This window comes from Antechinus flavipes, chromosome 4, assembly GCF_016432865.1.
Source record: "Antechinus flavipes isolate AdamAnt ecotype Samford, QLD, Australia chromosome 4, AdamAnt_v2, whole genome shotgun sequence".
NCBI classification, from domain to species: Eukaryota; Metazoa; Chordata; class Mammalia; order Dasyuromorphia; family Dasyuridae; genus Antechinus; species Antechinus flavipes.
In genome coordinates this window covers 26,155,907-26,180,719 of record NC_067401.1, presented here as the reverse complement: position 1 = coordinate 26,180,719, position 24,813 = coordinate 26,155,907, and the positions used below count along the sequence as shown (strand labels likewise).

Sequence of the window (24,813 nt, the reverse complement as noted above, 5' to 3'; positions counted from 1 at the left end):
TTCCCCCTCGATGGGGAGGGGGGGAGGTGCAGATAGGCAGAGGAGACGGATCTGCTCTGCACACATGTTCCCTGCCCCCACGTCGCCGAATGCTAGTTGGATGTGCTGTGGGAAGAAGGGGAGGGAGGTGGAGGGGGCGCACCCTGCCATAGAGCAGCAGCAGAAATGGAGCTATCTGGCCCCATGAGCGGGGGGAGGGCTGGGTTCCATCCGAGCACGTTTCTGCCTGAGCAGGAAAATGGGAGTTGAGTGTCCAAGAGGGAGACCTCCGTGGTACAGTGGAAAGAGTGCGGAATTGAGGGTCAGGGGTCTGGGTTCAAATATACCCCTTCCACTTGCTACTTGGATGAGCTGGGGCAAACCCTTTTCTGAGGTTTGGTTCCCTAATGGCCCCCAGGTTCCCTCCCAGCTCTGAATCCATTTAATCTAATGCTTAAGACCAGTAGGAGCAGGCTGAAAACAGAATGGATCAGTTCATGAACTCTCGACTTCACTGGAATCCTATAAACAGGTCCTTGACTTGGGTGATGGATAAAGCAAAATGGACTAGTCAGGGATGACTCGAAGAGTATTTTGGCTCAGATGTGGGTTGGAAAACTTGCCTCTGCAATCGCTTCCAAGTGTGAGATTCTGTGAAAATACACCTCTCTCCCTCTCCCCCTTTCTCCCTTCTTCCTTCTGTCCTTCTCCCTTCCCCCCACTTTCTCTTTTTCCCTCCTTTCTGTCTCTCTCTCTGTCTTCCCTTCCCCCCACCAGTGATTTTTCCAGAGTGTCTGGGCAAAATTGTCCAAAAAAGTCAAATGTCTGGGATTTGAACTCAGATCTTCCTGACTTCTATCCACTACCCCACTTAGCTGCCCCATTCATGCACTTCCACTGACCATACTGGAATTCCCTCATTGGAATTCTCTCCCTCCTCATCTCCTCTTCTTGGCTTCTTTTAAGTCCCAGCTGAAACCCCGCCTGCTACAAGAAGCCTTTCCTTATCTCCCTTAATGCTAACCCCTTCCGGTTGCTGATCATCTCCCATTTATCCTGTACAAATCTTGTTTCTACATGGTTGTTTTCATGTTGTTTCCCATTAGATTGTGATCTCCTTAAGAATAGGGACTATCTTTGGCTTTTCTTTGTAGCTCCTGTGCTTAGCACAATGCCTGGCAAAAAAAAATAGGTACTTAATAAATCCTTATGGACTGACTGCCAGAAGCACCCACGAGTTTTCTGGCCTTTCTCCAGGGCTTCAGCCAGGCCTGGCCTAGAAGGGCGGAAAGAAGTTTTGCCCACCTTTGGGTCAGATGTTGGTTAGAAAATTTGGCTCTGCAATCCCTTCCAAATGTGAGATTCTGTGAAAACACACCCCTCTCCTCCCTCTTTCTCTTTCTCCCTCCTTCCCTGTGTCCTTCTCCCCTCTCTTCCTCTTCTTTCCCTTCTTCTCCCCCCTCCCTCCCTTTCCCTCCTCCGGGGAGAAAGTGGAATGGCTAAACAAATTATGACATATTAATGTGATAAATCTTATGCAATAACTACAATGATTAAGAAAGCTTTAAGAAGGCTCATCAATGCAGAGATCAACTCTGATTACAGAAGACTTCTAGATGAAACATGTCACTCACCTCCTGAGAGAAAATGGGTTCAAGATGCAGAATATCACATAGTTTTTGGCAAATGTGGGGATTTTTATGCATATTCATTACAAGAGTTTTATTTCACTTTTCTTTCTTTTTCTACAAGGGAGATAGAAGTGTAGTGTTGATAAATATTTAATTGAAAACATTTTAATTTTTTTAAGCACAGTGATTAGAGAGCACTGGCTCCACAGTCAGGCCAGAGCCCTGTGGGACATCCAAGGTTAGAAGAGAAGACTTTGGTGAACATCTCAACTTAAGGAACAGTCAGAAAGGTAGAAGGAGAGCCAGAAAAGAGTAGTATCCCAAAAACATAGAGAAAAGAGAGTTTTAAGGAAGAGAGAGTGGCCAACAGTATCAAAGATTGCTGTGGGGAATTGGAAGAAAATTGGGAGAAAAATCCATTGGATTTTGCAACGAAGAGATCCTTGGTAATTTTATAGAGCAATTTCAGTTGAATGATGATGTGGGAAGCTGGAGTGTAGAGAGTTAAGAGAGTAAAAGGAAAGGAATTGAAAGCATTGATTGTAGATGGCCCTCCCCCAAAGGAGAACTGTAGGATGATCATTACCAGGATGAGCGTATCAAGTGAGAGTTTGGGGGGATAGGGGAGATGTGGGCATGTCTGTGGCAGTAGGGAAGCAGCCGGCGGACAGGGAGCAACCAAAGATGAGGGAGAATGAGATGATAGAAGGTCAGTCTGGTGGAGAGGACAGAGTGAGGTAGAATTACTTGTCCATGGAGAGCAGGTTCAGTCGGCAAGGAGAAGAACTGACTCTTCATATGAAACGGGTGAAAGAGGTCATGGTGGACGGCATCCCAATGATATGAAAAAAGGGGAGAGGTGGACTTTTTGTGTCATCTTTCCCTCTTCTTCAGGTGTGGTAGAGACCTGCCTGCTGCATCAGCTGAGGCGTCGGGCTGCGGGCTTCCTGCGCAGTGACAAGATGGCTGCCCTCTTCACCAAGGTGGGGAAGACCTGTGTGGTAGCCGGAGAGGTCTGCCGAAAGGTGCAGGAGCTGCAGCAGCAGGTGGAGAGCAGGTGAGTCCCAGGTCAACTCCAGGGCCTTCCCTTTAGCTTTCTCGCCCACTTTCCCTCTAGGAAGTCAGCTGGTCCTGTGTATCATCTGCCATTCTCCAGGTGGCTGCGAGGCAAATGTTCTCCTTGTTTTTCTTTGCTCCACTGGGTCTGGCCAGGACTGAGAAAAAACACGGTCCAGGGAAAAGGACGGAGGGGTGGGAGGCTGGCTTTATGTCCCAGCTCTACCACTTGTGCCTGGAGCCCTGGCCAGCTCACTTGGGAGTTGGATTCCAAGGTTCCCAACCTGCTCGAAATCTGAGAAGCTTTAGCTTCCGATCCATCACCAACCTCGTCCCCTGTGAAGTCCCCTCTTCGGCCACATCTTCCCCTGGCAGACAAGGAGGCCATGACAGGGCCACCAGTCCCAAGGAACCCTCTTCCCAGGCTTGCTCTTGTCCCTGAATGGCCTCATTTCCCTCCCCTCAGGAAATCAACAGGAGGCAACCAGGAGGCCCTTCGGAGACAGGGCTCAACTGGAGGGAAGCCCCCAACTCTCAGCCCCCAGGCCCTGAGGCACATTTGGGTGCGCACTGCCCTCATTGAGAAAGTGCTGGACAGAGTTGTCCAGTATATTGTGGAAAACTGCAGGTGAGTGCTGCCCCCCATCACACCCTCCTCCCATGTCACTGCCTCTCTGTCCCAATGATGCAAAGCTTCCATCCAACCTTCTACAATTAAACCCATTTATGTTCTGACCCACCAAAGTCATCTTCTTTTTTCTCTTCTCCTTCCCCCCCCCACCTTCTCATTCTTTTTTGCTCTTCTTCCTCATCTATCTTCTCCTTCTTCTCCCCCTTCTCCTTCTCCTCTTCCCAAGTTCTGGCAATCCTGGGTCACGGGGCTGGGTCGATCACCGTGTTTTGATCCTCTTGCTATTCAGCAATCCTGACAACCAAGGCTGTTGACTAAAGGACAACCTAAGAGGACTTAGGATTTCCAAGCACTTTCTGTATAATATCCACTTACTTCTCCTTTCTCTTAAAGGAAGCTCAGTGAGCGAGGGATAGAATATTGTCTGTGAGTCAGGAAGAACTGAGGTCAAACGCTGCCTCGGAGATTTCCTGGCTGTGTGACTTTGAGCAAGTCCTTTCATAGTCCCATTTTCTTCTCTGTAGAATGATAATAATAATAGTACGTAATTCATTGGATTGTTGTGAGTATCAGACAAGATACCACCTGGAAGTGTAATAGAAAACATAGTTGTTATGATCAGTTGTGTCTCCTTCCCATTTGGGTTTTTCCGCAAAGATACTGGGGTGGTTGGCCATTCCTTCTCCAGCTCATTTGACAGAGGAGGAAACTGAGGCAAATAGGGTAAAGTGACTTTTCCAGGGTCACACAGCTCAGAAGTGTCTGATGTGTGGAAGAAGTGTGCCCCTCAGAAATGTCAGGTTAAAGTAAACTAACAGGGACAGCAAGGTGGCACGGTGGATAGAGCACCAGCCCTGAAGTCAGGAGGACCCGAGTTCAAATCTGCTCAGTCACTTAACACTTCCTAGCTGTCACTTAACCCCAATTGCCTCAGGGGGAAAAAAAATAAACTAACAAAAGACTTTGGAGCCTCACAATAACCCTGTGAGAGAGGTACTTGGGGGATCATGGTCCCCATCTTATAAATGCAGAAACGGAGATTCAGGGAAACGAAATCACTTGCTTGCTAGAATGTAAGTTCCTTGAGGGCTGGACGTGTCTCATTTTTGGTTTTTGTTTCCCTACCTAGCACAGTGTCTGGCTCCTCCATGGTAGGCACGCTAAAATGCTTGTTAATCAATTGAGGGCAAAGCCTTTTCATGTTTGACTTGAAGTTCCAGCATATCCTCTTTTTATATATATATATATTTTTTTTTATTTTATTTTATTTTATAATAACTTTATATTGACAGAATCCATGCCAGGGTAATTTTTCCAGCATATCCTCTTAATAGCTGCTTGATGATTGATCCATTGCCCTTGATCATACAGCTAGGAGGTGTCTGAGGTGAGGTTCAAAGCCACGACTTTTTCGCTCCTAGTCCCTCGCACACTCCGCCATTCCATGTTTTCCCGCTTCCGCATCTCCTTCCTCGATCCAGAGGGGAAGCCGGTGACCGAACCGAGGTCCTGTGCTCACCCCTTGTCTCTCTTCTGTTTGAACAGCAAATACTATGAGAAGGAAGCCCTGCTGGCGGACCCCGTGTTTGGCCCCATCCTGGCCTCTCTGCTAGGTGAGTGGGGCGTGGGGCAGGGTTGGGGTACCAGGACGGGGAGGGCTCCAGCTCCCCTGCTCCTATTCCAGGAGATTATCTTCAGATCCTGACTGTCCCTCTCCCCACAGTGGGACCCTGCGCTCTGGAGTATACCAAGCTGAAGACGGCAGACCACTATTGGACGGACCCATCTGCCGATGAGCTGGTCCAGAGGCACCGCATCCGGGGCCCCCATGGCCGTCAGGACTCGCCCTCCAAGCGTCCGGCCTTGGGAGTAGGTTTCCTTCCTTGCAGCGTCCCATGTCCCTCCTCCCTCTTCCCCCCAGCCAAAGGCCTTCAGAGGAGGGGAAGGGATCCCTGTCTGCTATTACTCCTGCAGACGTGGGTCTTCCCACCAGGATACTGACCCTCTCCCCACTCTAGCACTTGGGTGAAGCCCCAAGCTGGAGAGTTGACTCTGAGCCAGGAGCATAGATTGTTCAAGAGCTGCTGCAGCTCGTGGAAGGGGAGCCTTAGAGAAGACCTGTCCAGTGTGCCAGTCAGGGAGGGATGAAAGGGGGCCCTCCAGGGATGCTACCATCCCAGGTTCTCCACAGACGGCCCCAGATGCCCAGGCCAGGGAGTTTCGGGGGCAAAACTATCTAGCAAAGCTTCTCTCTGAAGGTCCGGAAACGACACTCCAGCGGGAGTGCGTCGGAAGACCGGTTCGCAGCCTCGGCTCGTGAGTACGTGGAGTCCCTGCATCAGAATTCTCGAACGCACCTGCTCTACGGCAAGAACAACGTGCTGGTACAACCGGTGAGAGAGCCCAGACCTTGGCTTCCCACAGCAGGGAGAGGGCGAGGGGGGAGCTAGCTTCCTGACAGGAAGTCCCCTGGAAAGGAACCAGTCCCCCGATGGACTGATGCAAGAGGGGATGTGCCAGGGACGGGAAAAGCCTTAGCTCTTCAGCATGGCCAGGACCTTGAACAGCTTTCTGTCCAGAGGGAGTCATCGCTGCTGCCGGATTGGCAGGGGAACCCCTTTCCCTCATTTTGGGTTCTTTGTCCAAAGCTCAGACCCCAGACAGACCAGCAGGTGGATAGGACTCTGGAGATCACTCTGGTTATGCTCCTGGGTACCTTTCTTCATTCCTGGATCTTGTTCCCCAGGGACTCCAGAATCAAGAATCATTCATTCTTTTTAATTTTGTAAAAAAAAATATATTTTTTTATTTTATTTTATAATAACTTTATATTGACAGAATCCATGCCAGGGTAATTTTTCCAGCATATCCTCTTAATAGCTGCTTGATGATTGATCCATTGCCCTTGATCATACAGCTAGGAGGTGTCTGAGGTGAGGTTCAAAGCCACGACTTTTTCGCTCCTAGTCCCTCGCACACTCCGCCATTCCATGTTTTCCCGCTTCCGCATCTCCTTCCTCGATCCAGAGGGGAAGCCGGTGACCGAACCGAGGTCCTGTGCTCACCCCTTGTCTCTCTTCTGTTTGAACAGCAAATACTATGAGAAGGAAGCCCTGCTGGCGGACCCCGTGTTTGGCCCCATCCTGGCCTCTCTGCTAGGTGAGTGGGGCGTGGGGCAGGGTTGGGGTACCAGGACGGGGAGGGCTTCGGCTCTCCTGCTCCTATTCCAGGAGATTATCTTCAGATCCTGACTGTCCCTCTCCCCACAGTGGGACCCTGCGCTCTGGAGTATACCAAGCTGAAGACGGCAGACCACTATTGGACGGACCCATCTGCCGATGAGCTGGTCCAGAGGCACCGCATCCGGGGCCCCCACGGCCGTCAGGACTCGCCCTCCAAGCGTCCGGCCTTGGGAGTAGGTTTCCTTCCTTGCAGCGTCCCATGTCCCTCCTCCCTCTTCCCCCCAGCCAAAGCCCTTCAGAGGAGGGGAAGGGATCCCTGTCTGCTATTACTCCTGCAGACGTGGGTCTTCCCACCAGGATACTGACCCTCTCCCCACTCTAGCACTTGGGTGAAGCCCCAAGCTGGAGAGTCAACTCTGAGCCAGGAGCATAGATTGTTCAAGAGCTGCTGCAGCTCGTGGAAGGGGAGCCTTAGAGAAGACCTGTCCAGTGTGCCAGTCAAGGAGGGATGAAAGGGGGCCCTCCAGGGATGCTACCATCCCAGGTTCTCCACAGACAGCCCCAGATGCCCAGGCCAGGGAGTTTCGGGGGCAAAACTATCTAGCAAAGCTTCTCTCTGAAGGTCCGGAAACGACACTCCAGCGGGAGTGCGTCGGAAGACCGGTTCGCAGCCTCGGCTCGTGAGTACGTGGAGTCCCTGCATCAGAATTCTCGAACGCACCTGCTCTACGGCAAGAACAACGTGCTGGTACAACCGGTGAGAGAGCCCAGACCTTGGTTTCCCACAGCAGGGAGGGGGCGAGGGGGGAGCTAGCTTCCTGACAGGAAGTCCCCTGGAAAGGAACCAGTCCCCCGATGGACTGATGCAAGAGGGGATGTGCCAGGGACCGGAAAAGCCTTAGCTCTTCAGCATGGCCAGGACCTTGAACAGCTTTCTGTCCAGAGGGAGTCATCGCTGCTGCCGGATTGGCAGGGGAACCCCTTTCCCTCATTTTGGGTTCTTTGTCCAAAGCTCAGACCCCAGACAGACCCAGCAGGTGGATAGGACTCTGGAGATCACTCTGGTTATGCTCCTGGGTACCTTTCTTCATTCCTGGATCTTGTTCCCCAGGGACTCCAGAATCAAGAATCATTCATTCTTTTTAATTTTGTAAAAAAAAATATTTTTTTTATTTATGCTTTTTGATTTCATATCATATTTATTTGCAAATATATTCCTCTCTAGAAATTTAAAGAGACAAGAATGATTCAACGAAACAGACATTTGACCATATCTGATGATGTATGTACTATTTCTCACCCATAGTTCCTCCACATCTTCCATCTCTACAGTGAAGGGAGTAAGGTACAGTTTATTAGCTCTTCTCTAGGAACAAGAATAATCATTAAAATGTCCCAAAGGCATCCCTTCCTAGGAGATTCAAGCAGTGATGAGTGGGGAGAAAAGACAAACTTCCCAAATCTGGAATAGAGACCAATCTGAGGAGGAGAAGGACGAGGGTCACAGAGGTGAAGTACTCGTCCAAAGTCAGCGTATAGGCTTTAAGTGGCAGAGTCGAGATTTGAACTTGGGTCCTTTGGCTCCAAATTGACACTCTTTCCATTACAATTCTGGCCCTCACCAAGCTTGTCTCCCAGCCTGCGGCAAGTGGGGAGCCCGGGGAAGCCATCTGCTCTAGTTAATTAAGAGCCGGGCTACCCAGGGTAAGAGTGAGTGCCAGCTGGCAGGCTAAACAGCTGGCAGCTTGATATTAGATGGCATGAGAAGGCAGACAGGCAGGAGGAGACAGAGCTGGGGTTTCCTCCAAGCTGCCCAATGTGGAGATCTTGGATTCTTCTCCCTCTTCTCCCTCTAGCCCAAGGTGCTGGGATTCATCTTGCCCAGTGAGTCCCTTGACTCGATTGGCATCTGCTTGTCAGTGGGAGTATGAGGGAAGGAGGGAGGAAAATGTGCTGAGTGGGCGATGCTGTCACACAACAGTTGGTCACAGCTGAGAGCTCAGGAAGGCTCCCACGTGCCCGACAGCCCTTCTCTGATGAAAAGGAGGCAAGAGCAACGTCTGAGTCTCTCTGCCCCAGAGTGCTACCAGTATGGCAGGGGCTTCCTGATTTTGAACCTGCTCCCCACCCTCAAGTGATGCTCCCCAGTACCAAAGAGTGATACGTTTGGAGCCAGAAGAACTGAGTTAAAATCCTAGTTCCAATAGCTGTCAAGTGACAATGGGCAAGTCAAATCTCTGAGCTATTTCATAGTGTCATGGGTCATAGGATCAAGGATGGAAGGGATCTTAGAAATGACCGTACTTGCTCTATTCAAGAGAAACTGCTTGATAAGATAGAATCAGGGAAACCTGGGTTCAAAGGTTACCTCAAGAACATGCTAACTGTGGGACTCTGGGCAATCAACCTCTCTGAGTCTCAGTTTTCAAATCTGTAAACTAGGGATAATAATAGCAACCACATCACCGGGTTGTAGAGAAGATAAAAAAATGCATCTAAAAGACTCCGTATATATATTATTATTACCTGCTTTATCAGGTGGTTGTGAGGAAAGCACTTTGTAAACTGTAATGTCATGTGGAAATGTGCCTGTTCTTGGTTCTTGCAATGTTTCTTTGCTGCTTTAAAAAAGAAATCTCTTTGTTCTAAATAGGTGACCTTTAAAAAATTATATATTTATATAAGTGTGTGTATGTATGATATATATAACATACATATATATATATATATATATATAACTTTCATTTGCAAACATTCATTTCTCTTCCCCCTATGAAGCTTTTTATTTATAAAACATATGCATGGGTAATTTTTTTTAAAAAAAATTTTATTATAGCTTTTTAATTACAAAATATATGCATGGGTAATTTTTCAGCATTGATAATTGCTGTTTGTTTTTGTTGTTTATTAATCCAATAGTTTTCTTAGTGTCTATTTTACAAATCTCTCCTTTTTTTTTCTTTTTTTCTTTTTAATGCATGGGTAATTTTTCAGCAATGACCCTTGCAAAATCTTTTGTTCCAAATTTTCCCCTCCTTCCCCTCACCCCTAGGTGGCAGGTAGTCCCATACATATTAAATATATTGAAATATATGTTAGATCCAATATATGGATACATATTTATACAGTTATCTTGCTGCACAGGAAAAATCAGATCAAAAAGGAATTAAAAAGAAAAACTGAGAAAAAAACCAAAATGCAAGCAAATAACAACAGAGAGAGTGAGAATGCTATGTTGTGGTCCATACTCTGTTCCCACGGTTCTCTCTCTTGGTGTAGATGGTTCTCTTCATCACTGCACAAATGCAACTAGTTTGAATCATCTCAATGTTGAAGAGAGCCATGTCTGTCAGAATTGATCATCATATAGTCTGCCACAGAGAATTTTTAAAAAGAAAGGGGGGAAATTGGCTTAGCAAAACCAATATATTAACTTAAGTCTTGACAGCATATATGCAATATTTCTGTTTCCACAATCCCTAACCTTTGCAAAGAAGGGAGAAAAGTGCATTTTTCTCAACTTTTTCCAGGGCTAAGCTTTCTTGTTCATAATTACCCAGCATTCAATTATGTTATTGTTTTCTTTCTATTTAAGTTATTTTAGTCATTGTGTTTTTGTCCTACTTATTCTGTGTATTTCATTCTTCATCACTTAATGCAAATCTTTCCAAGTTTCTCTAAATTCTCGTGGCTCAGTAATATTCCATCATAGCAGTAAGTTATAGAGGGAAGAAGCAGAAAACTAGGATTCAAATCCCAGCCCTAATATTATTTTTTTTTTACTTTGAACAATTTACTTAACTACTCTGTGCCTCAGTTTCCTCAACTGTAAAATGGAAGGGTTAGATTTGGTCACCTCAAGATTTCCTTCCAGTCTCTTGGTCTATGGGCCTGCATACCATGACACATTTAGCATTTTGCCATTTGACAGGCGACTGCTTTATTCCAGTTCTTTGTTACCACAAATTGTTGCTGTGGACATTTTCGGTACACATGGCACCTGCCTTTCCATCTTTGAGCTCCGCAGGGCACATGCCTCACGGTAGATCTCAGGGTTGAATATTTTAGTACGAATATTTTTGTCATTTTTTAATATCACGTTTTTCTCTTTTTTTGTACACGCCTAAAAATAAGAGCTCTCACACACATGGCAGATGACCTTGTCTCCTACTCAACTGAGAAAATCAAGGCCATCTGATGAGCTCCCTCAAAGCTCCTCTTTTCTGTCTGCATCCTTATGCAACCTCCCCTCCCTCCTGTCTCAGATAATAATAGCTAACATTTGTTTAGCATTTACTACAAGTCAAGCATTGTATTAATTATCTCATTTGATCTTCACAACTCTGGGAGGTAGGAGCTATTATTTTTTACAGATAAAAACAGTGAGGCAGACAGAAATCAAAGGATTTGTCCAGTCACTAGCTAGTGTCAAAAGCTGAATTTGAACTCGGATCTTCTTAACTCCAGGCCTGGTGCTCTCTATCCACTGTGCCACTGAGCTGTCCAAGATGAGATAGTTGATCCTTGCCAAAGTTTTCCTTCCTATCCGTACCCTTACCATTTGTCTCCCCCCACCACCACTGGAAAGGATGCTAGGTCAGTCAATAAGCATTTATTAAGTACCTACCAGGTGCCAATTACAGAGTGTCATAGACACAGAAAAAGAGGAAAAAAACAGTTCTTGCCATTGAGGAGTTCACAATCTAATAGGAAAGACAATAAGGAAGCAATTACATGTGGAGAGAGAGAGAGAAAGAGAGAAAAAGACAGAGAGAGAGAGAAAGGGACAGAAAAAGAGAGAAAGGGAGAGACAAAGAGACAGGGGGGGGAGAAGGAAGGGAGAGTAGAGAAAAAGGGAGGGAGAGACAGATACAGAAAGAGAGATTGAGAGACACAGAGAGATTCAGAGACAGAAAGAAAGGAAGAGATAGAGACAGAGACAGAGAGGAAGAGAGACAGAGAAACAACAAACAGAGACAAACAGGCAGAGGTAAGAGAGGGATACACATACACACACATATGTATGTATTTATGTATGACAAATTGGAAATAATAAAGAAAAGAAAAACACTAGAATTAAGAGAGGTTGAGAAAGGCTTCCTGTGAAGATGGGATTTTGGTTGAGATCTAAAAGCAGCCAGTGTAGCCAGTAAGCGGTGAAGAAGAGAGAGCATTCCAGGCATGAGAAAATGCTGGGAATTGAGAAATGAAATGTCTTGGTTGTGGATCAGCCAAGAGGCCCATATCCCTGGCTCAAAGAACACGTGGAAGGGAAGAAGATGGTAGAAAACTAGGAGGGGTTGGGTTCTGAAGGGACTTTACATGCCAGCCACTTCTATACTTGATCCTGGAAGATAGAAAGCCAGTGCGATTTATTGTGTAGCAGCGTGACATAGTCAAACTTTATGGCTTTGTTAGCTGAATAAAACATGGATTGGGGTGGGAAGACTTAATGTAGGCAGATCCATTGGCAGACTATTGAAATAATCCAGGTGTGAGGCGATGAGGATCTGTTCTAGAGCGATGATCGTGTCAGAGGAGAGAAGGGGCGCAGATATTTGAGAGAGAGTTCAGAGAAAAAATCAGCAGCTTTGGGAGTAGCAGATTGGGAAGGTGAGAGATCGTGAGCACTTGAGGACGGCTCCTACGTTGAGAGCCCGAGAGATTGGAAGGATAATGTGGTCCTCAACAGCAAGAGGGACGCTGGTAGAAGAAAGGGCTTAGGGGGAAAGATGAATTTGCTTTTGGACATGTTGAGTTTAAGATGTCCTCTAGATCTATAGTTTGAGATGTCTGAAGGGCAGTTGGCCATGGGAGACTCATGGGAGTTCAGCAGGTTGAGTAAATCTGAGAATTAGCAGGAGAGAGAAGAGATGGGATCTAATCTATGGGAGCTAATGAGTTCACCAAATGAAATAGAATAGAGGAAGAAGAGACCCAGGACAGAACCCTAGAGGTAAAGGACATGAACCGGATAAGAATCCAGCTCAAGGTGAATTGGTAGAAGAAGCAGGAGGGAGGGATGTCCTGAAAACCAAGAGAAAAGGAAAGGTTAAGGGAAAGAGGCTGCAGAGGGGGCGAGGAGATAGAGAAAAGCCCTTGGGTTTGGGAATTAGAGGCCAAATGCTAACTCTGGAGAGGGAAGTTTCAGTTGAATGATGAGATCAGAATTTGGATTGGGAGAGGAGAGGAAGTGAAGGCAACAGGTGCCTTCAAGAACTTTATATCCATAAAGGGCAAAAAGAAATAGAGGATAATAGAGTGGATGGAAGGATCAAGTGGGTTTTGTTTTGTTTTGTTTTGTTTTTTTGAGGATAAGGGAGAGATGGGCATGGTTATCAGAAGTGGCAGAGCCAATAAACGGAGAGAGTTTGAAGATAAGAAATTTAATAATTTCTGGGTTCAAATCCAGTCTGTGCTACTAAACTATGTGTGTGATCATGGACAAGTCATTTGACTTGCACTCAGATTCCTTATTTTTAAAGGAGGATATAGGATTATATAACTTTTAACCCTAGGTGACATCTATGACCCCATCCCTGCCATCTCCCATGGGACCCTGCTACATCTTACTCTCATTCTCTACTGGTTCCTCTCTCTCTGACTCAAGACCCAATCATCTCCCTGATTTCTCCTTTATATCAACTCACTGCATCCACTTCCCTTTCACCCATTTACTCCTCAGCCTCTTTCAATCTCCCTTCTGTCCTTAGTTCTTGATATGAGAATCTCTATAGTAGAAACTCACCAATGACCTCCAACCCAGTGCCCTTATTTCTGCTCTCAATCTCCTTGAAATGTTGTGGAGTTGACAATGTGGCCTACCCCTTCCCTCTTTGATGCTCCCGTGCCCAAGCTCTTCTCTTTTTTTTGGCCTCTCTCCTCTCCATAGAAGGAAGACATGGAGGCTGTCCCTGGCTACTTGTCCTTGCACCAATCTGCAGAGAGCTTAACGCTCAAGTGGACCCCCAACCAGCTCATGAATGGAACTCTGGGAGACTCAGAGCTGGAGAAGAGGTGAGGGGGTAGGATCCAGTGGAAACTCTTCGGGGCTCTCTGGGGCCCTGGCTGTGGAGGTGTTTCACCACGCCCACCACGCTAGATCTGGGATTTGGAGGCTGACAATAGCAGCAGCACAAGGCCGGTTGAAAACGCCTCTTGGCCATGGAGTTGAGCAGGTGGCTAGATGAAAGGACAGAATGGGTAGGATCAGGGACAGTAACGCGCAGCTTGTTCCTTTCCAGCGTGTACTGGGACTATGCCCTGATCGTGCCCTTCAGCCAGATTGTCTGCATCCACTGCCACCAGCAACGTAAGCTGTGTCCCTCCCCTCGGGACCCCAGGCACAGGAGCAAAGAAAGGGAAACTCATTTTGCAAATCCCTCTGATTTCCCAGGGTCCTCAGGGTCTCTTTTCTTCGCTCTCCAGGCCCCATTGTTTAGTCAGGAGAAGTGCTGGCTGGGAGCTGGCAGTTTTTAGGGCCAATCCTCTGACTTACCATAGACTTGATTTTCAAACTTGGACTCTGGGCCCTGGGAACATGGCCCAGCTCAGCGGGTGAGCTATTCATTCAGATAAGAAGAGCCCCTCCTTGGGGTCTCCTAGCCTTTGCCCATTTTTCCTGTCCCTTTTTTCAGAGAACGGTGGAACACTGGTGCTGGTGAGCCAGGACGGTATCCAGAGGCCCCCTTTGCACTTCCCTCAGGGCGGCCACCTCCTGTCTTTCTTGTCCTGCCTGGAGAATGGGCTTCTGCCCCGAGGACAGCTAGAGCCACCACTGTGGTCCCAGCAGGGAAAGGTATACCACCAGAGCCTGGGTGGCGGGCCATTGGTGGGAGATCTCCATCTTTGCTCCTGCCCGATTTCCTCGCTTCCCTTCTCCTTCACTGAATTCGGGCCAGGGATGCTGCAGGAGAGGGATGGGTCCATCCTGGCCCACCAAACAGGAAACCTGGGCTCAAGGGCAGGGGCTTCTGACTACCGGCCCTGTTCTCCTCCACAGGGGAAGGTCTTCCCCAGGCTGCGGAAGCGGAACAGCTCCATGCGGTCTATGGATCTGGAGGAGACGGTGATGGATGAAGGCCGGGCCAATGACTACGTGTTCCGGATCATCTACCCGGGCCACAAGCACGAGCACAGTAAGTGCCCCGTTCCCACTCGTGGTGGGGAGGGGAGACGAGCCCCTTCTAGCAGAGCCGGTTAGGACAGGGGGCTGAGGTGGAGCACAGTGCTGAGGAGCGATTGCCTGGATGATCCACTGGAGCTTTCTGCCCCGAGAGGTGCTTTGTGCCCAGGGCCTCCTCTCAGCGCGCGTATTCCATTTCTGCCCTGCTCTTCAGGTTGGCTTTTTTAGAACATGTGTACTACCTACAGCCAGCCAGGCTCAGAGGTTCATGGGTCTAGAGATGAGAGACCTCATGGATCACTGAAGGCCCTCATTTTATAGAGGAGGAACCTGGAACTCAGGGTGGAGAGACCTCAGGGCCTACAGTTAGTAAGTAGCAGGCCCAGAATTGTGGTTCAGCTCCTCCAACCAGACTCATAATGCCCATCTGCATGTCAGAAAACGGACCCTATGGTGGGACTGGAAAAGGAGGCTGAGAATACAGAATTTCTCGTTCCTTCCAATGCCCAATCTCCTTCCACCCCTGGCTATGCGTGCTTGGTGCCCGTCTCTGGTGGTTTCAACCCTCCGAGCACCTTTGGGGTACAGCCTTGCCTTTTTCCCCTGTCTCTTTGCTGGCCAATGAGAGCTTTCCTGTTACAGTGGACAGGGGCCAGTAAACTTGGCCTTTTGTTGGGCTGGGGGTTTGAGAATGGGAAGAAGGAAATTGCCACAAAGCTCCAAGACTGGAGAACTTCCACCTTCCTGCCAATCTCTGCACCCAGGGGATTATGGGTATAAGGGGGTATGTTTTGAGACTTTGGCCAGAGAGAGACCCAGTGACTTGAATATTCGGCGTTGTTGCTTCTGCTGCTCCTGACATGAGCAGATTTGTTTTCTCATCTCGACCCACTCTGCAGATAAAAATCAGATCATTTGTTACTCACCAACCCAGCCCTGTAGGATCCCTTAACCTATGTATGCAAAGGGAATAAGCAACACAGCTAACTTTCAGCTCCTTAGGAGCAAATCAGAATCACGTAGCTCATGATTCTAGGATCTTTTAGGATTCCCAGAGCCCATCAAGATGATTAGTAGTAATAGTAGTAGTTGTTGTTATAGTAGAGTAGTAGTAGTTGTTGTAGAAGAGTAGTAGTAGTAATAGTGGTGGTAGTAGTAGTAGTAGTAGTAATAGTAGTAGTAATTAGCTTTTACATAATGCTTTAAGCATTTTTCAAATGGTATTTCCATTAATCCTCACAACAACTGTAGGAGATAGGTGTTGTCATTATCTCTATTTTTAAATGAGGAAACTGAGGCTGGGAGAGGTTAAATGACTGACCCAGACATATAACTAATGAGTATCTGAGATAAGATTTGAAATCAGGTCTTCCTGATGTTAAGTCCATCACTCTTTCCACGATAATACAAATAGCATTATCCCTATTTTACAGAAGAGGAAACTGAAGCTTAAGGAGGTTGCCCAGGGTCACCCAGAGAGCGAGTGTTGGCAGGATCTAAATCTGCCCCAAAGTCAAATGTGCTTGCCAAGATGTAGGGGGAAGGATAGCCCAGGGTGGAGGATGAGGTGAGATCTTCTTCAGAAAGCACATTTTGCTTGCAGGCCTGGAATTTAAATTTGGGCAATAGATGTGGTATATTATCCAGATGTCTTTGCTCCTCCTGTTCTCTATCTTCTAGTCCTGTTCCAGAGCTTGGGCCAGGCTCCCAAGGAGCCCTGATAAGACCCATACAGTTAGCTAAAGTGGCTGGCGGAGATCGGAGCCATATTGTATTTGTCTGGGGATTTCAGTCCTCCGGGCATTCTCAACTCAGTGCAACCCTAACCGCTCCAGAGTTGGCAATATGATTGATGTTGTAGTTCCCAACTAGCCTTCCAGCACACAGCTACATGACTAGATTGCTCAAAGTGGGGCTGGCCTCCCCATGCCATCCCCATCCCCATTTCGTAGTCTACGCTGTCAAGACTTTGATTCTCTTTTGCATTGTTCCTGGACGGAGAGGGTCTCCCCATCAAAGCTGGGCTGAAACTCCCACCTTCCTTCCCCACAAACCATAAGTCAGTGAGTGAACTCCCTCCCATCTCCTCCTCCTCCTCCTCCCCCTCAGTGGGGGTGTGGGAGAAGCCCATCCCCTGGAGCCCCTCCCTGCCAGGCCCTCACAAGCGTCTCTCACTATTCTCTTTGAGCAGTCACTATTAACTACCACCACTTAGCTGCCAGCCGCGCGGCCTCGGTGGACGATGATGAGGAAGAGGAGGATAGACTACACGCGATGCTGTCAATGATCTGCTCGCGGAACCTCACAGCTCCCAATCTGATGAAAGGTTTTTATCCTGCGTCCCTCCCTGTCCTCCTCCCCCCTGCCCTGATTCTCCCTCTCCACCGGGTTCACTGGCCACAACCTGCAGGGACTCATGCAACAGTGCTGGCATTATTGGACTCCCTGAGAGTCAGGCAGAGAGAGGCTGTGACAAGGACACACGACAGGAAGGAAGGGTAGATGGGACCAGCAGTCAGAGAGAGCAGTCGGAGGGAGAGGGACGGCTGAGCGCCGAGCCAGACGGCTCCCAGTAGCTCACCATCTGCACCGGGGAAGGGACTGGGCCTGTCCCTGGGAGGAAGATGAGCACGGAGGAAGAGATCCCAAATCTCGAGCCAAAAGCCATCTCAGAGGCCAGCTAGTCTCCCCCTTCCTTTTATAGAGAAGGAAACTGAGACCCCAGGAAGGGAAAGGGCATGGTCACTTGGTCACCCGGAGTAGCACTCAAGTCTCAGAACTTCAAGTTCTGTCTTCAGAGTTTAAAAGCCCATTTAAATTTCCAGTCCATTTCTTTGTCTGGGGTCAAGATGATGGCAGCTGCAATTTAGTCCTTTCCTCCATGTCCCCTCATGTAAGCCAGGACTTCTCTGTGCCTTTACCTGGTCACTAACGGGGAGGTCACCTTGCCTGAGGGTCTCATTTGACAGTGGAAGTGGGATCTGCTCAAGGCCACTTAGGTGACATCATGGGATTGGAGACTTAAAGCTGAAAAGACAATGAGAACTGTTAGTCCCACTGCCTCTATTGGACGATAGATTTCAAGCTGGAAGGGACTTTGGAGGTCAGATGGTTCAAGGGTCAAACGACAACTAGGGAAGGATTCTCTGAAGGTAGAGCCTAACAGTGGGACAGCCAGTAAGGAGCCCAGGGAGCCATGGGAGACAGCATGCTGGTCTAGCTGCTTCTTTTATTCCTTTGTGCCCGGCCCCCAATACACACACACACACACACACATAGAGGCCCACACATACAGTATACACACACACACACACACACACACACACACACACACACACACACACACAGAAGCACATGCTTACACATGCATATGCACCTACCCATACATACATGCACATTCAAACACATGCACACAGCATACATCCATGCATGTACACACACAGAGAAATACATGCACACACTCACCCATATATACATGCATCATGCACACATGCACAGGCAAACACACACATGTACACACCCATACATGTGTACACACAGAAATACATGCATACTTATGCACCACGCATAACACAGGCACAAGCACATGCATACACGCATATACAGGATACACTCATGCGTGTGCATGCACACGCAGGGACATGCACATGTGTGTACACATAGATGAACACTCCTTAAAACCACTGAGCTTCTGCCATTGTAGATTTCAGACTTTCACCAGAGCTTTGGGAATCCCTTGCTCATTTACGCTGAGTTAACCCATCAGTAAATAAGCATTTATTATGCACTTGCTATGTGAAGCAGCATGACAGAAGGGATAGAGCTGGCCTTAAAGCCAGGAAGACTTGGGTTCCATCCTGCCTCTGAAGTGTATTTAGCTGCGTGACTCGGCCTTGTCTCTTAACCTCTAAGACTCTAAGATTCAGACTCTCTCAGACACCAGAGGAGGCTGTCTGCATTGGTAGAGGATATATCTCTGTGGGAGAGCACCACGCTGATGAAATCACAGATCATATTTTTTTTAAGTGGTAAACTGACAAAAATGAAGCTGTCCCTGCCCTTAGAAAGTGTATATTCCACAGGGGAGAAACGACATGTACACATAAAAAGAAAAAATATGCAATATGACACATATATTGTATAGTAATAGAATATAGTTAATAGAAGTGTGTAATATGCTATAGATATAATACAAAATGTTTAATACAATAATGGAATATATACTACACATAGTATGCAAGATATATTGCGCATAATGATAATATACAATATATATGATATGTAAGGGATGTTATATGTTAATATAATTATGTAATATATATGGTATATGTATAGTATATATAACACAATAATATTACATGTTTGTATAATATACAATAGATGTAATATGCAAGATATAATGTATATTAATATAATACAATAACATAATATACTATATATAATATAATGTATATTGCATGATAATGTAACATAGTTAATATAATTATATAATATATAGTATATGTAACATACAATGTATATTGTATAGTAACATGACACAATTGTGTAATATACAATACATGCAACACGCAAGATACATTGTATATTAATATAGAATCGATACAATTACATAACATACAATGTATATTGTGAAGTAACACGACACAATTGTGTAATATACAATGCATGCAACATGCAAGATACATTGTATATTAATGTAGAATCGACACAATTACACAATATACAATGTATATTGTGAAGTAACATGGCACAATTGTGTAATATACAATACATGCAACATGCAAGATACATTCTATATTAATAGAGAATCGATACAATTACACAATATACAATTATATTGTGAAGTAACATGGCACAATTGTGTAATGTACAATACATGTAACACACAAGATACATTGTATATTAATATAGAATCGATACAATTACAATATACAATGTATATTGTAAAGTAACATGGCACAATTGTGTAATATACAATACATGCAACATGCAAGATACATTGTATATTAATATAGAATTTACAATTACATAATAGACTATATATAATATACTATATATTGTATAATAATACAATTAATATAATAATGTAATCTACAATATATGTAACATCCAAAATGCATACAAGGTAATTGGAGGCATTAGTAGCTAGGCAAGTTGGTGTAGAAGGTAGCCCTGGAGCTGAATCTTGCAGGGAGTGAGGGATTCTGGAGTTGGGGGGTGGGGCTGAGGAGGAGAGGATTTATTGGACACTCTGTGCCAGGCACTGTGCTAAGCAATTTACAAATATGATCTCATTTAATACTGGGAGTTAGGGGTTATCATTATCCCCATTTTATAGTTAAAAAAAAAACACACACAAAAACTGAGGCAGAAAGAGAGTGAATGACTCAATCAGGACCATATAGCTAATAAGTCTTTGAGGACACGTTTGAACTCAGGTCCTCGTGACTTCAGGCCCAGTGCCGTCACTTGTCACTCTGTCATTTGGGTGTTTCCAGGAAAGCTGATAATTGATAGAGATCACAGGATTATAGATTTCCAGTTGAAGGAGGCCTTAGATAGAAAGTGACCAGTCCACCTTCTTCGTTTCAGTTGCGAAATTGAGACTCAGAGATATTTAACTCTGCCCAGGATCACATGGGTAATGAATATTGGAGTTGGATTAGAACTCAAGGCCCTGACTCTCAGGTAGTCTGTGGAGGAGGCTCTGCAGGGCCTCTCCAGTCCCACCCATCCCTGTGCCTGCTGCCATTTTCTGCCTTAATTCCTTGGCCCCGGGCCAGGCCTCCAGGTCAGGGAGGCCTCCTCCTGAGACCTCCTCCCTGGCCTGAGACTTAGATCCATTCTTGCCCCCCCTTCCTCTCCCTTCCCTTCTACTTGTCTTTTTTTTTTTTTTTTAATAAAGATGAGACTTGTGATTCCAATGGTGTTGGCAAGGCCCCCAGTGAGGAAATAACTTTTTACCAAAGCAGATCCATCTCCTCGGCTGCCTCTGGCAGTCACCTGGAGACACCAAGGTGTAAGTGACTTGGCCAGGGTCACAAAAGCAGTACGGGTCAGATTGGGACCAAAGGCTCAGAGATCAGCAGGTCTCACAGCTTAGAGGACATCAGAGGCCATGTAGTTAGACTAAGGGTGGGTTAGAGGTGGCTGGACATGAAGTGGAGGACACTCAGGCCCCGGAGCCAGGGGGACCCAGGTTCAAATCCAGCCTCTGACATGCACTGGTTGTATGATCTTGGACAAATCACTTAAGTGCTATTTGCCTCAGTTTCCTCATCTGTAAAATGGGGATTATAATAGCACCTAACCCTCAGGGTTGTTGTGAGGATCAAATGAGATAATTTTAAAACACTTAGTACAGTGTCCAGCACATAGTAGGCACTTTGAAAATGTTATTGTAAAGGCCATTGATCTGTACTTCCAGGGATGTAAGGGATTCCTAAGTAAGAGAACTTCCTCCCCTCACACAGTTTCTTCCAACTCCTCTAATAGGGAGCTAAAGGAAGCAGGAAAGCAGCACTGAGTGGCCAGCAGAGACCCATTTCTGATGATAACTTATTTATTGGCAGTTCTGCAAAGATAAAGAGCTCGCTCCTGCCTGAACATCATTCCCTATGACCTTAGCTCTCTGGATCTCAGTTTCTTCATCTGTAAATTGGGGAGGTTGGACTAGAAGGCTTCTAAGGTCCTTTGAGCTTCAGAGCCAAGATCCTATGACTAAATGCCACTTCTGATCCATGTTGGCCATGTGGTCCTGGGCCAATCATTCATCCTCTCAATGTTCTAGGACACCCTCTTAGCTGATCAGCTACAGAGAAGGCAGAAGGTGAGATCTCCAGTCCAGTCCCTGTCTCTGTCTCCTCACTGGACCCCACCCCCCCAGCTAGATTTTTTTCAGGCCCTGGACCTGTGAGTTAGTTGGCGCTTACCTTCAGAGGCTCTGTTAGGTTCCCCTTATCCTCTGAGGCTGACTGGTCCTGAAGACACAGAGTGAGTTTCAGGTGCTGGGTCACCTTTTTTTGCTTAGTCTAAGAACCCCAGGGATCTGTTCTGTAGCCAGAGCTCCTGGCAGGTCTTGGTTAAGAGGCAGCAGGGCTTTGCAAAGAGCTTAGAGGAGGCTCCTTCTTAGGAAGAGAAAGGGAACCATGAGGCTGGAGGTTGAGGGCAGGGTCCCTGCCGATCCCCGGCTGTAAGAAGCTTTTAAAGAACAGATTCCTTGCCTAGGGAGGACCCTGACCTTTGAGCTGGGAGTCCAGAGGCCGTTTGTTCCCAGGCCAGCCTGCTCTCAGGAAGCGTTAGGGACCCAGAGCCTTTTTTGTGAGAGGATGTTCATCCTTTACATGCACATGTGCGCCATATGTTTTGTACCTCTGCACCCCCAGCCTCCTAGGCACAGGGTCCCGGCTGCTGGGCTAGGCCGGAGGGAGCCAAGGAGGAGGGGGTTGGCACCAGAGAGCGAGGGGTCCCCAACGTGTTCCTTTGCGGTCCACAATGACAACACTGTTGTGTCCCATCGGCTAGCCTTTGCTTCTGAGTTCTGCAACATGCTTGACTTTGGTGCATGTGGATAAAGTGGCGGGGGCCAGAGCTCCCTTCCCCTCCCCTCCCCCTACCTCCAGTCCTGGTCTCTCCTTCCCTCCTTCCCGCTGACGAGCCCCGAGAGCAGAGATGCTATTCACACTAATTCGAGGCCTTTCATTTGGACTTCTGGGGGCTGTGGGGTTCGACCATCCTCAGAGTTTTTGTCTCCAACTTTTCCTCGTCCTTGGAGGAGGAAGCCAAATCTGACAGAGCCAATCCTCTGCCCCTGAACCGGCCCCGAGAGTCTAGGTCCTTCTGAGCCCGAGTTCTGTGCCCTGGGTGGATTCAGAAAATATAACCAGACGGGATGGTTACTTGCTGGCTTGCTCAGCCCCTTCCTGGAGAATTAAGGTGAAGAGCATTTTCCCATGAGACTTTTGGTGGGTGGACCCCACTGCTTGGGCATGATTTTACTCTGGGTACTATCCTCCCCTACCTGCCCTGCCTGTGACCCTGCTTCCTGCTGTCCCACTGGCTGGCTGGTTAGCCGGGCTCCGCTCCTGTCTGTCAAGGGCCTGCTTCCTGCTGCAGAGTGCATGAGTTGAACTCGGCCCTTACTCACTCTTCCCCATGTCTACGTCCCCTTTCGTTATCTCGACTTCTCTTTTGGGGGGACGGCTTGCACCCCCTCGAACCCCCACACCCGATCTAGAACTGCAGCTCGTCCTTGCCAAATCCACTCCCTTAAGTTACCTCCTAATGGAGTCGAAGGGCCAGCTGTTGGGGGGCAGGAAACAGCTTTGCCATCTCAGCCCCTCCAAGCTTCTCTCGCCAAATGCCCCGGGAGCTCATGAGCAGCTCCCCTCCCAACCAGGGATCCGTGACTGAGTCGTAATGCGTTCACTCTATCCTGTGATCTACAGAGCCCGAGTGACATATTAGATAATTGGGTGATTAATACCAATAATATTACAAATTATAACAACAGTGGTTTGCATTTATATCAAGCTTTAAGGCTTGACCCTCAAAACACTGTGCATGTTATTTCATTTGGTTCTCGCACCAATCCCATGTAGTTGGTGCTATTATTATCCCCACTTTACAGATGTGGAAACTGAGGCTGACATTCAACGACTTGCCCAGAATCCCATAAAGAATAAGTAGCTAATAATTTGAACTCAGGTTTCTCTCATTCCAAGCCCAGCACTCTAACCACCTGCTCTCTAGAATCAGAATTGACAGGGTCCGTGGGGGGTCAGTTAGTCCAACATGGATTGACCAGGATGATCCCCTTTAGGGCATCCTTGACATGAGATGCTCCCATCATCACTTGAAGACTTCCAGGGATAGGGAGGACCTACTTTCTAGAGGCTGGGCAACTCAGAGCCATTGATAGGGCCCCTTCTTTCAGCTGTGCCCCTCACACAAATCTTTCTTCTCTTCCCTTCTCCTCTTTCCTTTTCCCCCCTCTTCTTTACATCATCTACCCTCTTATTCCCTTTCCTCTCTTTGCTCTTTCTCCTCCAACTAATGGGACTATAAGTGGGTGTCCCGTTCCCTTCCCCCCACCATAAACCTAGAAGGAAAGCTTTGAGGGTGACTTGTATCCCAAGCACTGGTATCTAAGTCTGCTCTCTATTAATCAATAAATATACTTCTATTAAGCCATAATACTACATGCTAAGCTCATAGTAAGTTTAACAGGCTAAAAAAGGGGGCTAAAGACAATCCCCGCCCTCAAAGAGCTGACAGCCTAATGGGAGAGACAATCCACAAATATAGACAAAGCAAACTAAATAGAGAATAAATAAGAAATAATTAACATAGGGAAGACGTTGAAAGTAAGAGGGGTTGAGGAAGGCTTCCGGTAGAAGGCAGGATTTTACTGAGGACTTAAAGAAGCCGGGGAGATCAGTAATCAAAGAAGGGGGAGCACTCCAGGCCCGAGGGACAGCCTGGAGCTGAGAGATGGAGTATCTTGTTCACAGAAGAGCCAGGAGGTCAGTATGGATGGATGGAAGAATATACAAATATAAGAAGGCTGAAAAGGTGGGATGGAGGTAGGTTAGGAAGGGCTTTGAATGCCAAATGGAGCATTTTGCATTTGATTTGAGAGGCGATACGGTGTTCGTTGAATGAAGAATGCCACGATTGGGGGACTTTTGCTTTGGGAAGCTCACTTTAGTGGCCGTATGGAGACTGGAGTGGATAAGGCAGACAGAGCCACCAGTAGGCTAGTGCACGAGGCAGTTGGGAAATGGCGAAACCGCAGCCCCGCAGGTGGCCGCCCTTCTGGTGGTCTTAAGAGGGCTTTGCCCGCCTGGAGTTTTCCAGATTAAAAAGGCCATTGAAACAGTTAACAAGCACTAGTCAGTGTTCGCTCTGTACCAGGCACTGTGCTAATCGCTAAAGCTATAAAAGCAGAAATGACCCCATCCCTGCCCTCAAAAGGCTTATGTTCTGCCCAAGGACACAACTTCTACCATTTACAGAATGTTAGGAAGGAGATAGGGACTGGACCTATGACCGGTAGAGGGAATTCCCAGGCAAGGAAACTCCCATCCTCTCTGCAATATCTAAGAGATGTCTGGAGTCCCGAGAGGGTCACACGGCCCCTTCAGAGATGGGACCCAGGTCTTCCTGGCTCCTCAGAGCTCTCATTCACTAAACCTCACTCAGTGTCTA

General features: G+C 47.2%; 1 protein-coding gene across 5 annotated transcripts in view; it reads left to right on the top strand.

Annotated features, from left to right (window-relative positions):
• The window catches only part of SGSM2 (small G protein signaling modulator 2), a 68,847-nt gene that overhangs the window by 21,181 nt on the left and 22,853 nt on the right, over nucleotides 1–24,813 (top strand). Inside the window, exons 3-12 of one of the 5 annotated variants that reach the window (XM_051992143.1) lie at nucleotides 2,505–2,667; nucleotides 3,133–3,294; nucleotides 6,389–6,456; nucleotides 6,567–6,712; nucleotides 7,102–7,236; nucleotides 13,372–13,496; nucleotides 13,724–13,791; nucleotides 14,117–14,277; nucleotides 14,482–14,617; nucleotides 16,796–16,930. In XM_051992143.1, coding sequence (XP_051848103.1) covers nucleotides 2,505–2,667; nucleotides 3,133–3,294; nucleotides 6,389–6,456; nucleotides 6,567–6,712; nucleotides 7,102–7,236; nucleotides 13,372–13,496; nucleotides 13,724–13,791; nucleotides 14,117–14,277; nucleotides 14,482–14,617; nucleotides 16,796–16,930 — 1,299 coding nt within the window. Of the gene's footprint in view, nucleotides 1–2,504; nucleotides 2,668–3,132; nucleotides 3,295–4,842; nucleotides 4,911–5,020; nucleotides 5,167–5,555; nucleotides 5,691–6,388; nucleotides 6,457–6,566; nucleotides 6,713–7,101; nucleotides 7,237–13,371; nucleotides 13,497–13,723; nucleotides 13,792–14,116; nucleotides 14,278–14,481; nucleotides 14,618–16,795; nucleotides 16,931–24,813 lie in introns of all 5 variants that reach the window. The other 4 variants (XM_051992142.1, XM_051992145.1, XM_051992141.1 and 1 more) reach the window with 4 other exon arrangements.